At 41.5% G+C, this 15,056-nt stretch overlaps 1 protein-coding gene across 3 annotated transcripts in view; it reads left to right on the top strand.

Annotated features, from left to right (window-relative positions):
- HSPBAP1 (HSPB1 associated protein 1) overlaps window positions 1-14,832 on the top strand; it is a 38,638-nt gene extending 23,806 nt beyond the window's left edge. For 2 of the 3 annotated variants that reach the window (XM_052793289.1, XM_052793290.1), the window contains exons 5-8: window positions 2,552-2,723; window positions 10,332-10,415; window positions 13,434-13,544; window positions 13,754-14,832. In XM_052793289.1, coding sequence (XP_052649249.1) covers window positions 2,552-2,723; window positions 10,332-10,415; window positions 13,434-13,544; window positions 13,754-14,311 — 925 coding nt within the window. In that variant the 3' untranslated portion in view covers window positions 14,312-14,832. The remainder of the gene's footprint in view (window positions 1-2,551; window positions 2,724-10,331; window positions 10,416-13,433; window positions 13,545-13,753) is intronic. The other variant, XM_052793291.1, reaches the window with a different exon arrangement.
- Window positions 14,833-15,056: the final 224 nt, after the last annotated feature.

Below are 15,056 nucleotides of genomic sequence, written 5' to 3'. Positions count from 1 at the left end.
TTATTGCTAGAGTAATGCTAGAGTAACAAAACAAGTTGCATGCATTTTTTAGGTTTGAGAGTATAGAGTGGAAGGAGTAATTTGCCAGCGGGATTTTAATGTGGTTAATTACTCTAACATTTTATAGAACAGTAAAATCATGGTGGTCTTGTGATTAAGGTGCAGGACTGGAAGTCAGGCATGCTGGCTTCTATGCTGGGCAGTGCCACAGGTTGACTGGCTTTAAGGCCCAGGGCAAATTATCTGATCTGTAAGAAGGGTAACTCTGTTTAGCTCTCAGGTGGGTTTTCATTCATGTTTACAAATAGCCTTGAGATCCTTGGGTGAATGTGCAGCAGAGACACTCTGGAAGCAGCCCTCAGCACTGTGCTTTGCTGCAGTCAGTCCTGTAGACTTCAGATCTCATCAGTAAACATTATGCCTTGAAGTCCAGACACTTAAGTGTATTTAGGAGCCAGAAATCTCATTGAAAACCATGAGACTTACATGCCTAAATATCTTGTAAGGATCCACCTAAATACTGGGTACTAAATAAGTACAGTAATCTAGCAGACCTGATACCTGCCCTGCCTCTTTGATCTCTACCTTCAGGTGTTGAACTTGAGCCAGAGTTCCAGCATCACGTAGCAATTTTGCCTGCCTTCCCAAGACACTTCCTCCTCCTCTAGTAGAACAAAATCCTTGTTCCCCTCAGGGAAAGAAGCAGCCTAAAGCCTTTGCATGGCCTGAAAAGACAAAGTTGTTTTCCTTTCAGAGCAAAGCCTATAAATAGATTGCAAACTTCCACAAGCTTGTGAATCCTGTGCTTCTTCAGAGCAGAAAGATTCCCTTTTGAGACTCACAAACAAGACAGGCTTTGTAACAGAATATAAGCTTATGCTAAACTTAAATAGATTTGCCTTTGCAGGAAAGCCAGGGATGACTCCTTAGCCCTTTGTTGCTATCTTGAATGTCTTCCTTGCATCCCTCGGGCTTCTTAATTTTTTGCTTCATGATATTGCTTTGTCATGAGCCTGCAGGATTAACCCATAAGCCTCCTAACCTAGTTATTCTCTGCCCCTTCAGAGGGTCTATCTTGGAGGGCAAAGTAAAGTTGCAGCAGGGCTTGGAGTTTCAGGAGAACTATTTTTTGTGCTTGTACCCAGCAGTAGCTTTGGTAATTACCAAGAAATGTCAGCAGCCTATGGCACTTCCATCTGTGCCAGTCTCTGCAGTTCTGGCTATCCTGCTATTCCTGTGTCTTCTGGTTTTGTGCCATTTGGTTGCTTTTCTCCCATTTTCAGATCTGTGACTTAGAACTGACAATTAGAAGCAGTAGGCAAAAAGCAGGAAGTGAGTACCGAGGAAAGGGACAAAAAGAAAAGATCTCGCTAGAGTCTGAAACAAAGAGAAGAGCTGCACAAATTGTCCAACTGTGCTGTAAAGTACTGGCTTTACTTTTCCATTGCTTAGTGCATGGGTCACTGTTGTACTGATTGTCTGGCACCTTTTCAATGTAATAAATTCTCTCTTTGTGTATTCCTTTCTGGTTATTTCCATCACCTAAAGTACTCCCATATAAAACTCCTCTTTCTAAATAACATATGTACCTGCTAAGATATTTCATTTATAGTACCCATAAAACTGGCACCACCAGTTCTGGCATATTCTTTTTTCTCTCCTTGATCTGGTCTATGTGACTGAAAAAGAAACATTAGCTCCTAAGGATGAGGTCCATGTCTCAGCACTGCTTGGCCCTGCACTGTGGTGTGTTGACTCAATTCTCTGGGTGCATAGAGAGCAACCTGGAACACGAGTGCCCTGATGAGCAGAACGACCCTGTCCTGCTCCATCTGGGCATTTAGTCACACCAGTGAGTTCTTAACCCCAGTGGCCCACACAAGCCACATTCTCATCATGTGGTACTAATAACACAGAAAAATACAGGTGTTTCAGGATGCTTATGTCTGCGAATGTCTCTGTTTTTTATTTATGCCATCTGTGGTATAGAAGCATCAAGGTGAGTTTTACTAAGAATGAGGGGTTTGCAACTAACAGCCAAGTAAGTATTGTAGGTGAAGATAGGAGACAGAAGATCATGTCCATACCCCTTTACGATTACCATTGTAAACACACAATGCCCTCCTTTTAAAACATGGGTGCAGCAGCTATTCATTCCATGAATGAAAGTGCGTTGTCTGTAACAAAACTGTTTCCCCTGGTTTATAGAGCAATTTTTAATGCTCTGAGCATCTGTAAATGCTGCATGTTGTTCTGTAAAAGGGAGGAAAGAGGAACCAGATGGAAGAGCTTTTTTAAAAATTTTATTTTATCTGCCTTTTAAAAATAATTTGTGAGAAGCTGTAAATCTTTTCAGTTAAAAAATTAAAAAGTGGAATATTTTAGAAACACTTTCAGGAGACAGCCTGTAAGCACTGCCTGTGTTCTCACTGCGTAGGAGATTCACACAGCAAGGCAGATTTATGTTTTATTGAAAACCTTGCTACTGCCTTTAGTTCTTTGCTGTAACTGACATGCACTGAATACATTTTTATCTTCTCTCTATTTTCAGGAAGAGATGGCACCTCTTCCCACCTGGTGACACCAGTTTCCTTTATCCCACCAGGATCCCTTATGAGGAATCCAGCATATTCAGCAAAGTCAACGTTGCCAACCCTGACCTGAAACGCTTTCCTGAGTTTAGGAACACAACAGCCCATGTGGTTACACTCAGTCCAGGACAGGTACCATTCACATACGAGCTTTACATTACTTGAAAGATTCTAGTAAATTGTTCAACTGGCTAATTATGGGCTAGGAAATCTTAACAAATTGACTGTGGAACTTCCCTCTACCTACAGTCTGCACTCAGGCTTGATACATTTCTGTCAGCACAGGAACTTCCTTTGCTCACAGTTACTTTACTAGCCCTTTTTGTACAAAACCTGCAAACATTTGCAGAGTTAGTTCAATCAGCTGCCCAATTCCATCACAGTTTTCTTGCCATCACCTCCAATTTGTCTGCTTTAAAAGTTTCTTGAACAGTACTCTAACCTGTCTACTCTGAAACCAGTATGTTCCATAAAATGTGTTTGATTAATGAGCGTGTAGAGCCAACAAAGGAACTCATGTTTTGATAGTGAATAACCTTCACCAGGGAACATTGGCCCAACTTGTTGCTTTAGTAGCAGGGTATTATAATGATGATACTTGCATTTAGAGCACACACCATCCAGAGGTTTCACAGTGCTTTACAAGGATGTGAGGATATTATTAACCCTGTTTTACTGAGAAAGTTCAGTTATAAGTGCCTGCCTTACAGCCACACAGGCAGTCAGCAGCAGTATGAGAGTAGGGCTCAGGACTCTTAATTCCTAGTCTTCTGCCGTAAATAGCGCCCTTCTTTATTTAATCAACATGGTCTGTATTTGGAGTCTGAATTACCCTTTTTCATTTGTTCAGCGGTGCATGTCCTTGTAAAGCACCCCTGCGCATCTCAAACTGTCAGGACTTTCCAAAGGGATTCTGCAATGTTCATTGCTCTGACTGCTTAAGACAGTGGAGTGGCTGCTTGTAGTGCCTTTTCACCCTTCTCCTACCAGATGTTGTCACCTCTTTTGACCTGCCAGCTCAGCGACCTGTGCTAGTTCTCCTTTGCCCCTAGCTGGCAAACCCACCTGCCTTCAACAATTGGAAGAACTGATTTTTGCTAATCTAGCTAATTTTGAGGAGGCAGAGTGAGGAGCACTCCTGTGAACTGGTGAGATCACAGGCTGGAGCAGGATAGTTTTTTCCAACAAGAGGATGATGTCTATCGACTGGGAAGAGTATGCTATTCTGCTGGTACGGTTGCAAATGGGGAATCCGTGATCAACCTTCATTGTTTGCACTACATTAGCTCCTAGTCATACTCCTAAAGTAAATGATTAATTTCACATTCTACACTTTGTAAGGTTGCAGTGTTCAATAATTTAAAGCACAAAGAACAAATTTTTACTATTGATAAAAAGCTACATCCATTCAGCACTGTATTATCCATGATCCCCAACACTAATTCAATTTATAATCTCCTTTGGAATGATCAAGTATGGTAGTAAACCTTTAATATGATCTTCATTTTAATTAGGCTTAAAGCAATTACAAGTTAATCTTGCTAGGAATAAAGGTCTTGAGCCAGCTCAGTAATACAAGTTGTCTGCATTGCCATGAAGGAGATACTGTTTAGATTTCTGTGGAGAAGGTAATGTAGAGGCAATGATGGAGCCATGAGGTATGGCCTTCATCCATTTTATCAGCACCTTTTGGGTGGTACTTTCCTGCATCTCAGCCAGAAGCTTATGGGGCAGGTGACTGGGGACTGCTGCTGCTTGATGGAGAGGAAAGGAATGACCTAGAACTTCTTTGTTAACAAGGGAGAGGATCCCTAAATAATAACAATCTTGATACGTACTTAGCAGTGGTTTTCATGTGGAATTAATATAATTACTGCAGAATTTGCAGCCAGCTTTATTTTGTAATAATATATAGCATCTCCACTCCTTCCCAGAGGGTACACAGAACATTTTGGATTAGATATTGTAGCAATAAAGGGTTGAAAAATAAAGACAAAGGTGTTCTTAGGTATTCAAGAGAGCAACTGCATGTAGGCTAAGTGCAGCTTTGAATATCAAAAACTTCATGTGTAAAATGCCACCTTCTGGTCGTTGTTTGCTACAAGCCATTTTTCTACACCCATTTAAGGCTTTAAAGCAGAATTCCTACTTATAACATTGTACCAATGCACAATACGTACTTCGATTGCATCCTTTGTGCCCTTTCACTATATTGTTCAGAGGTGAATATCTGTTATGAATTTAGGTAGTTGGCTGAGACTTTTTTTATAAGGTTTCATCCTGTACTTGACCAGTGACTGTGGGCTGAATTTCCACAGAGGTCTTAACACGGCCTCTGGTTATACATTAGTGATCTGTTCTCATTATATCATAATTAACAAATTATGATAACATTTAGATCTCTAATTTATTTAAATAGGCAGCTGAGTAGTTTTAGGGTTTGCAGCGGTACCTAACTATATCCATGAAGTTACAAGCTCAAGTTGTATCACACAAATGTAGGGGCTTCTTATAAATATTTGGACCTGGTCACCTATGCGATGGTTGCAAGGCTGAGTGGTAAGTACGGAGCAGGAGGTTGACTGCTGGTGGATTTGTGCTCACTGAACTAGTGATTTTTTGCCCAAAGTATTATTATTTTGTTTTATTTGTTCATAAATTCTGCAGTATTTCTAATAATGCCTTGATTGTTTTCACAAATGTACAAATACTGCTTAAAAGATTGCACATGGGGCAAAACATGTCTCTTCTAGTATATTCCACCCCCATACTCTGGGACAAGTGTTAAGAGAGTTAGGGCAAGATCTGCTGCCCTCAACTTAAACCCTTCCAGGACAGATGTCCTGTCTGCCATCAGTGGGAAGAACCTGGCACCTCTCAAGGTGATTCATTCTCCTTGTCTTATACAATTACAGTCCTACAGAATCATTCATCCCATCTTGTCCTTCAGCACAGGCTATAAAAGAAGCCTACGCACATAGATGCTTAACTTTTTTGATGATTAAAAATAGGAGAGAAGAATCCCACCTGAAAAGGCTACAAAAAAATGAGATGCTGTACAAATACAAAATCATTGATCGTTCTTTCCTCTGCCCCACTTCTTACCAGCTTCTTGCTTCCTTCCTGCTCACTAATGTAATTTTCTTAATCCATCTTCCTCTTAATCCATATCCATATAACTAGACAATGGTAAAAAGACAAAAAAACGCATCTCGGCTTGTCTGAAGGTAGACACATGAGGCTCCACACATCTGCCCTCCTAATGGAGAGCAAGCACCTTGTACACTGGGCTCCCATGAGCAACGCCATTCCCTCTCATGCTACCCCAGACCAGAGGGGTAGTGGTCACCAGGACCCATGGTGTTACAGGCAGCACTCAACTGCCCTGCTGCCTGCTCTCCTGCCTCCTTGCGTCCCAGGCGCAGAGCAGTTGCAGTACAGCTCTAGATACCAGAGGTGCAAGAAAAGGCCTAACTGAGCTAGTCTTAGAGGCGCATCAAGTCCGAGAAGGATGCTCCCTTCCAGCCTTGAAAAACATCGTCACAGTGGGGAAAAAATTACTTTAAAAAAAGATCAACGTTACTGCTTGCTGTCTCTCACTGCGGTCTGCTGCTCAGAAGCTCTCCTCCCCTGCTTTTGCTTGCCTGCTTTCTGAACACATCTCAAACTCAGTCTGTGTCCACAGCTACAGTTATCACTAAGTTCCTGTGTAAAGCTGCCAGGTTTTCTCTTTCTGTGCTCCTGCTGCAGTATCTAACACACCATGGGATCCTGCTCAGCAGCCAGAGCTCTCAACAGCACAGGCAGACCTCTGACATCTAACCCAACCCTGAGCAAGCAGAAATCTGCATGAAGTCAGGGAGGGATTTCCCTATATGCCACCTTTAAAGAAAAGGGGTGAGAGCTTCAGATTGGGTTTAAAGTGGGTAGCAACAGAACAGACAGTCTGAATAACCAAGAAAAATATAATTGATACCAAAAAAAAAAAAGTGTTGTTGTAAGTCAGGAAATGCAGTAATTCAAACTTTTTAAAAGGCAATGAAATAAATGTTCCAGCTCAAAGTATACGAAATACTTTTTAAAAGGGGTTGCAGTGAAAACCTACTTTTGTTGGGGAAAAGTTTAAGTGATTTGAGTAAAGGAGAATTCAGAGTTGTCCACAGCATTATGCATAGTAGACGGTCGATAATTCTGTTGTGGGGAAGGAAGAAAGAATTTTCATGTGTGAGGCTGCAGAGCTGGCCCCAAGTCACCCCACAGAGAAGGCAGAACAGCCCAGCTCAGCCTGTAGACACCAGAACTATTGTCTCCATCAGAGAGAGGCAGAAAAGTCCAGGAGCTGAATTTACACTCGTATTGGTGATGAAAACACCACTCAGCCTGCAACACACGTGGAGAACCCCACGAATGCCCAAAAAGTCAAGCAAACCAAAGGTGAAAGCTGCCAGTTCCTAACTCTACTTTTCCACCTCTTCCCTGAGCTTCCTTCAGTCCCTCGCCTGCGTCCCTATGGACACAGCATGGTAACAGCCCCATTCCCTTCCTGTTCGCAGTGCTTTTCCCCAGGGTTGTGCCTGCGTTTCTGGCATCAGTGGCCCTTGTTGCTCTGTTTCAGCAGGTGGGAAGACACCAGCTCAGGAGGGAGGAGAGAGGCAGGATAAGAAGCACTTTCCTAGCACCAGGGCAGCCAGGCACCAGCTGGGACAGGCCATAGGCTGGGATGGCAGCGCCCTGACAGAGTCCTCACATGGTGGTCCCACAGGGTTGACTATGCATTTATTTATTTTATTTTATTTTTCATTGCCAGGGTTGCAAGCAGCTGTGGGATTTACTTGGGTCCCCCTGCAGCCCCCCATCTTTTTCTTCCCATCACGCTGGTGTTCTTTGGTGCTTCTTTTTCTTGCACATTTACCCAAATATCTTTTTCTAAAGAGCAGGAATTTCTTGGTATAATATTTCACTTCAGGGTATGCTGTCTTTTTGAAGCAATTCCACCTTTGCCCTACCTTTGCACTATATCGAGTTAATCATGTCCATTGAGAATTTAAACCTCTTCTGTTCTGTGTGCTGTACAAGTCTTCGGCATTGCTCCACTTGCTCTCCCAACTGTTCTCTTGGTTTCTTTCCTCGTGTTACAGACCAGAATTTCATTTTATCTTTCCTGGGATTTCTGTCCTACTTTGACTTCATCTGCCATATTTGCCTATCACTAGCCTAAATATTATCTGATTGGTTGCTGTTTAGATCCGTACCTTCCCAGCCCACAAAGCTAGATAGATTCTGTAGAAAGCAGGCTAACGCAAGATTATCTCGTAGCTTGGAATAGTTCTGTCTTGCTTTGGCACTTCAGGTTTTCCCTGTAAAACATTTGCTGTGTGTGTATTTCACTGTGGTTTACTTTCACATTTCCTATTGAAATGTAGTTTCAAATGTAGTTAAATCTGTTTCCCATATTCATAAACATATAGAAGTCGTCTTTATTTTATTGTGGAATTGATAGTTGGGGATGGGGGGGGGGGTGCTTCTAGTTTGCAAACCTCAAAGAATACTAGTTTGTAAAGGTGGAAGAATCCTACTCTGCTTCTCTCTCTGATGATTTTTTTTTTTGTCTTGTTAGTTCTCCTGCTCCCTTGCCAGCTGGATTTTTTGTTTTTAATTTTTTCCATTTCTTCGTCTTCCTTAAAGTTTTAGTCCTTTTGCTTTTTGATAATTTCAATTTTCTTGCTGCTATAAATCCTTATTTTAACAAGCATAAGCTTGCTCAAAAATAAAAGGAGAGCAACTGTCTTTATGGTACCTGTTTTGCCTCTTGGAGTCACAGCTCTGTAGCTCCTCTATAAATGGCATCAGCTGTGGAAATACACAACTTTGCAGTTACTAGCCTTAACCTGCTGGCAAGTAAAATCTGCTTAGTCTTTCCAAAGACTAAGTTCCTCCTCTCTGGTTTGAAAAGACTGGACTAGATGGGGGATTGTATTTTCCTCCTAGTTATACCTCCTCTTTCCAAAGCAATTCTGTCTCTGCTTTGCATGAGTCGCGTTGAACCAGCACATTCCATTCCTAATTTCCATCTTGTTTTTCCAGGCAGCCCCTCTTACTGAAACATTCATACACTTCCCTTAATTTGCCTCTTGCTTTTGTTCCCTTGCTACATAGTCCCTCTGCACCATACCCCAATTCCCTAGTGTCTTCATCCACTTCTCCAGCATGTTGCAAGCTCACTATGCCTTCTTCTGCTGTATAACAAAGTTTTTGAGGCTTCATCATTATATCCTATCATTTGGAGGGCACCCAGATTCTTTAACAGAGTTCAGTATAAGATCCCCTATAGAGCAGGTGAGTGTTTGGTTTTTTGGTGTGATTCTGCAGTCAGTGAAGTGTAGGCAAACACTTGCTAACAGATAGACTCATTGCAGCTAATGCAACTGCACTTTTCATTTGAAGTGTAGGTTTCTGTGATAAAAGCACCACGCAGAAACTTGCTCAGTGTAGAAAGTGTGTTTTGGCTTCAGTCTGTGTAGGGTTTTGTACGCTTGTAGGTGTCAGGAATAACTAATTGGTGATATTTTTTGAATAATGGCCCTCCACAGACTGACTTCCTTCTGTTTTGTATGCTGTACTGGATTAAAGTACAATTTCCAAATGTTTTTGACCTTTAGAGAGCCAATGGTTTTTTTGTTTGACTTAAATTGAAACTTGTGGAGAACATTTTGTCCTCCAGCCCAAAAATGACTCTGCTCTGACTGTCCTGTAAGTGTTTGCAGGACTAGGGCCACAGTCATTGTTCCCTACATAGACATTTTCTCATTAGCCATGTTTTGATATAATGAAGCACAGGGCTATCTAGGTAGCAGAATGTTCTTTTAAGTAATTTGTGTCTACAAAGAAAAAGAATTGTCTGCAATTCAGATACAGATCATTGCTTCACTTTCCCCATTCTGAAGTGTATATTTTTATCTGTCTCTGACCATTTTTATTCCTTGTCAAAAACCATCTTTTATGCTTTTCTTGATAGCCCTGTGATAATTTAATGTTCAGTAATCTGTAAAGCTTGTCCTGTATCATCAAAACAACATTAATGTATTTGTACCATAAAAGCCATGGGTTGGAATCAATTTTATGTCACAGCTACCATCCTGATATAGTTGTAAAGCTCTGATCTAAACTAGATTGTCGTGATTTCTGGGACACCTTCTTTTAAAAGCCTATCTACTGAAAGTGACGAGTTTAATTCTGGTGATTATTTACCAGAATTAAAGCTACATACTGTTAATCACCTAGATGAGCATTAGGATACCTGCTTTTTGGGAAAGCCAGCTGGCAGTCCTTCTAAAGGAACTGGGAAGTCTGCTCAGTTGCAGAGTCTACAAAAGAGTTCTTGCTTGGCTGAGACTTTCTCTAAAGCCCTGCTTTACTGCTACACCAGCTGCACTCCATTTGTACAGCCAGACCTTGCTTACCTAGAGCAGTTAAAAGGTTACAATCCTGCTTCACATGAGAAGTAGTTTGGATGAGAGGTAGTTCTGGATCATGTCCACTTCTTACATGATAGTATTGATACAAAGGGAGAGTGGGCATTTAAGTCTTGAGAAAAGGCTCTTTAGAAGGAAGTGATAAAGATGACCTCGTACCCCTATTCATTGCCTCATTCTGCCTCTGAATCCCACACCACCTTAATTAAAACACCTTATCTTTCTTCAGGCTTCTGCTAGTACCCTAATGTGATGTCTCCAATTCCAGGTCCTGCTCGTTCCAAGGCACTGGTGGCACTATGTGGAATCCATCGATCCCATCACTGTCAGCATAAACTCTTGGATTGAACTGGTATTTTCGATTTTATGTCATGGTAATGTAGCACTTCCATGTCTGCATGGACTTGTGTCCCTTGCCTGCCAGGTTCAGCCCTATTGGGTGTGCTGTATTTCGAGGCTGGGGAGGGAAAAGCCCTTATGGATACAGTTTTTGCTGAAGAACCTTCCAAGGTTCCAGATCTGAAGCCCCAGTTCAGCAGAAATCACATTCAAGTTTACCTCAATCAGGCAAACAATTAAACACAAGCTAAACTTTTCATGTCCAATTTCTTGTGGGCTAACTAGCTTTGTGTTGAATAAGAGACAACAGAACAGCAACTTCACCGCAAGCACATGCTTACATGCAAAGCTAAATTAGAATTTAAATCAGATTAATGTGATAGGAAGGGGGTGGCAGAGGATTTTTGAATTTTCATTTCTCTGTGATAGTTTTGACTTGCCTGGAGTTGGATTTGCTGAAGTACTTAATTTTCTTTTCCCCAGGCTTTGATTTTTCTTGCTTCTGTTAACCAGTATGTATGGGATGGTTCCAGGGATATCATAGTTTGGGTTGGAATGGACCTTTAAAAGGTCATCTAGTCCAACCCCCCTGCAATGAGCAGGGACATCTTCAACTAGATCATCTCTATGCTCCAGAAGGTTTTCTGATTCAAATTACTTTATCATTAATCCTACCTTAATATAAAAAAAGACCCTTTGAAATGGCCTGTGAAAGCTGCCTCACTAAAATACTTATTGCTTTTTTTTTTTCCTTTTAAACCTTTATTAGGCTGGAAGTCTGCAGGGGGATGAACACATGCATTCAGCTGCTGTTCAGAGACCACACAATACATTTCTCATACCAACATCAAACCAAGCATTTGCAGAGCAGAGGAACTCACTTGGGTGTTTCCCTCATGGAAGAATTTTCTAGATGAGACTATGTATTTAGAAAGGACAGCAGGCCCACAGCCCACACCAAGCTCTTATATAGCCCCAAGTACAGTCAGGCTGTGTCCAGTGCCAGAGAAAGCACCAATACTGCAGAGCAACCATTTAAGCCTTCCTTAAATTTGAGCAGCCTTTGTGGTAATTCAGAGGAGCTGGCTGTGTGCCCTGTGCTTGGAAAGACCCTGATGTCAACACACACATACTTGTACCCTAAGCTGTGCCTCACAAATTGTTCCCCTCTGGAGGAGCAGGTCCGGATTGGATCAGTTGTGCTAGGCTGGTAACTCCCAAGTGGCTGGGTGGTACATCAGCTGTAGTATTTCTAGCTGTTCTTATGTGCTGGAGAGAAAAAAAAAAAAAAAAAAAAAAAAAAAAAAAAAGAAGTGGAGCTAAACTCCACGGCCTTTCTGGTCATAGAGGTCTTGCAGAAGTCACCAAAATCCTGTTTTGTGACAGCAAGAGCAGGTAGTTGTGTGGCATCATAAACAGAGGCGTGTTTGCTGGATCTTGCTAATGAATGACACACATACTCCCCCTCCCCAAATATCAAAAGCTGCCATAAACAAGTACAGCTATTGCAACCCAGGTGAAAGTTCCTTACAGAAATTAACCCTACAGCTGATGGTAGCACTGGTAGGTGTTGGGCAATCCATATATAAAAATAAATTCTGACATGGATGCTAAAAGACAATACTGAGAACATTTCCATTACCAAATCAAGCAGTTCTTGCTTGCAGCTGTTACCAGCTGCCTTCATATTGACAGATGTGAATCATGCCAACATTTACAGTCCTAGTGAAACCATTAATTATATTGGCAGGACTTTAAAAGTTTAATTTGTTTTCAGCTGGATGTGAGCTACTCAAAGTATTCCATGCTTCCTAACATACTCTCATGCAATCAGTACAACCCTGTTATTCAGCAGACAAGGATGAATACCAAGAGTGCAACAGCTTAAATAATTTCCACATGTAGATACCAAACTCTGTGTTTTGGGGGCTTGTTACACGAGGCCATTAATAAGCCAAGCATCCAAACCCACAGAATGCTAAGAGCACTTCTCCCTGCTTCTATCCCAAATTCTGCTCAGGGTTCCAGGATGAATTACTGCCTTCAACACTCGCACTAGAAAGATGCATGGTTTGCTTGACATGTTCCCCAAAGCCTCAGTTAGGCAGTTCAGGACTATGGGTTGACTAGGTTACATCTTTCCTCCAAAACTTATATGTCTAAGCATCTCAATGAAAGCAAATTTATGTATCCACTCCTAGGCGCTTGTCATGGAAATAACTAAACCACCCATCTTGTTTGGAGAGTCTTACTGTCTCCTTCCACATACCCTTCCCTTCCATATACAAGAAACTCAGTTAAGTGGGAAAGAAAAGTAAAAAAGATCCTATAAAGTTTTGTTCTGCTATCCTAAACTAGCTAGTATCCAGCTGCCCAAGGGGATGATGCAGGAAGAAGGCCTGAAACAAAGAGCCAGTTACTAACTTAGTTTTGCAGGAGAGCTTTCAGAGGAAACATTTTTTTTCCTTCTGCTGATGTTTAAAACTGCAGCAGTATGTCAGCTGCTGTTACATGATAAAATATTTCCTGAATTTCCTTGACTCACTTTTGTGCCTCTGTCGCCCCCAGATAGTTGCTGCCTTGCTGTAACATCCTGTGTTTTAAGTACTTAAACTAGGCATAATATGTAGATATATAAAATTTGCTATGTACTTCCATGGTCCTTCTAGTCCTGAAGAGCTATATATAAACGCATACATTAATTAAATGCTAACATTGCATTGTAATTTCAAGGACCAGATTCAATTAACAGAACACTAATAAGGGAAGAGATTATATACACACACTAGAATCTACTTTTGCAAATCCTTATTCAGATGAGTAGTCATACCAGAGCCTGTGCTGTTACTCATGTGGGGGCTGTATGCATGAGTAGGAGCATCAAAACTCTGAAGCCTTTCACTGACTTCGCATACATGAGTATGGCTTTCAAACTAAGACCATCCATTCAGTTCTTCCCCAAATCTTCCAGCTTTCTGCAGAGACCCAAGTGCTAACCTATCTCCAAACACTTTCTGTTCCCCTGAGGCAGGATGCAGATCATGAAGCCCGTGTAGAAGAAGCAATAACTCGAATGCTAGTATGTGCCATAAAATCAGCAGAAAATCCCGGTGCTGGAGACGTGTGGCTAAATCCCACAGAGGTAAGCCCTCTCTTGCTCCCATTATAACAGTGATAACAGAGAATTACTGACATTTTGCTTAGCTCCCCCTGAGTCTTTCTGCTGCCTGAGAAAAAGAATTTTAAATTCCTTCCCTTCACGTAGCAAAAGTAATTCATGGAAGATAATCATGCAACGTTGAATTGAAACATATCTCCTTTTAACTGAGTGTATCCTGGGTGTTTTCTTAGGTTGAGGCAACATCCCATGAAATCAATCTTCAGTACCTGAATAAAGCAGTGTCTGCATATTTCAAGTGTCAAAAGGCAAGTGTGTCAGAGCAGGCGTGTTCCAGCAGCACTGGCACAGAGCAAAGGACAAGTGCCTCACGCAAGAGGAAGAAAAGGGAAGTTGGCTGTGAACCAGAGGGCTGCAGATTACTAACCCATGAATTTGGCTTTTCATCATTTAAAGCAGAAAAGCTGCAGAAAATACCTTTTGGGCCTCATCTTATTCAAGTTTTACCACAGCCTCAAGAAACAAGCTCAATGGGTGCAGTTGCAGTTGAAAGTGACAGTAGAGATCTTCTCCATGAAAATGAAGGAGGACATTTTGGAGAATTACACTGCACCAGGAAGCAATTGGTAATGAGTAATGACTGTGAAACACCTGCACATCAAATGGATTCAGACAGCAGTCCAAATGCCTCACAAACAGCCCTTTCTACCAATGATTTGCTAGACTGTTTGGTTAATCCGCATGTCATCAATTTAGTAGCTCGGCTGCTGTTAGAGAGAACACGAGTTTAATGCTGGAGTGCTTTATCATTTCTGAAATTAAGAAATCAAATGGCAGCCTTGTTCTGGGTGTTTAAGGTCTGTAATAATTGAATGTTTTATTTCAAATAATTTTTAGGTACAGATAGACAGAGTTAATGGTTAAGTGGCAGATTTAAGTTGAGCTGAAAGAAGAATAACTGGTTAATGATGGCTGGAAAGAGAAACCTGCGTCTCTGAGTCAGAGCGCTCCTCAGTGTTACGAACAAAACAGAGCATACACAGTTATACTCCCACCATGATGTGTGGATGGGATCTTTAAAGTGTTCTACAGCTCTGAGCTGTGAAACAAGTATGGCTTGACAATGGGAGCGAGTGCTGGGATATGGTTACATAGCAGAGGAGGACTGAGAGTGGGAGAAGATAGACTGACTTACTGTAGGCTGCAGCCCTTGACCACATTTGAAGTGAAATGGTCAATAAGTGATCAGTTGATCACATTAGAAATATTAAGCTCAAATTAACCTAACCTCAGCCAAGAGGCAATGCACTCATTAATGCATCTACTTCCTCCCTTCCACAAAATAGCTTCAGTTTTGTCACAAAGCTCTAGGATGGAGTGAGACAAAAGCCCTTAGCAAGAAAGTGGCCTTCAGCTCATTCAGAAACACTTGAAGCTGGGAGGCAAAAGGCTATTGGGAAGTTACTGTTAGGATTTATTTAAGGCTAGTTGCACACAGTTCCCTATCTCTAAGGAACAAAACAAAGCAGTTACAAC

This window comes from Harpia harpyja, chromosome 7 (genome assembly GCF_026419915.1).
Source record: "Harpia harpyja isolate bHarHar1 chromosome 7, bHarHar1 primary haplotype, whole genome shotgun sequence".
Taxonomy (NCBI): domain Eukaryota; kingdom Metazoa; phylum Chordata; class Aves; order Accipitriformes; family Accipitridae; genus Harpia; species Harpia harpyja.
Note: the sequence above shows the minus strand (reverse complement) of the source record. Positions and strands in the feature narration are given on the sequence as shown.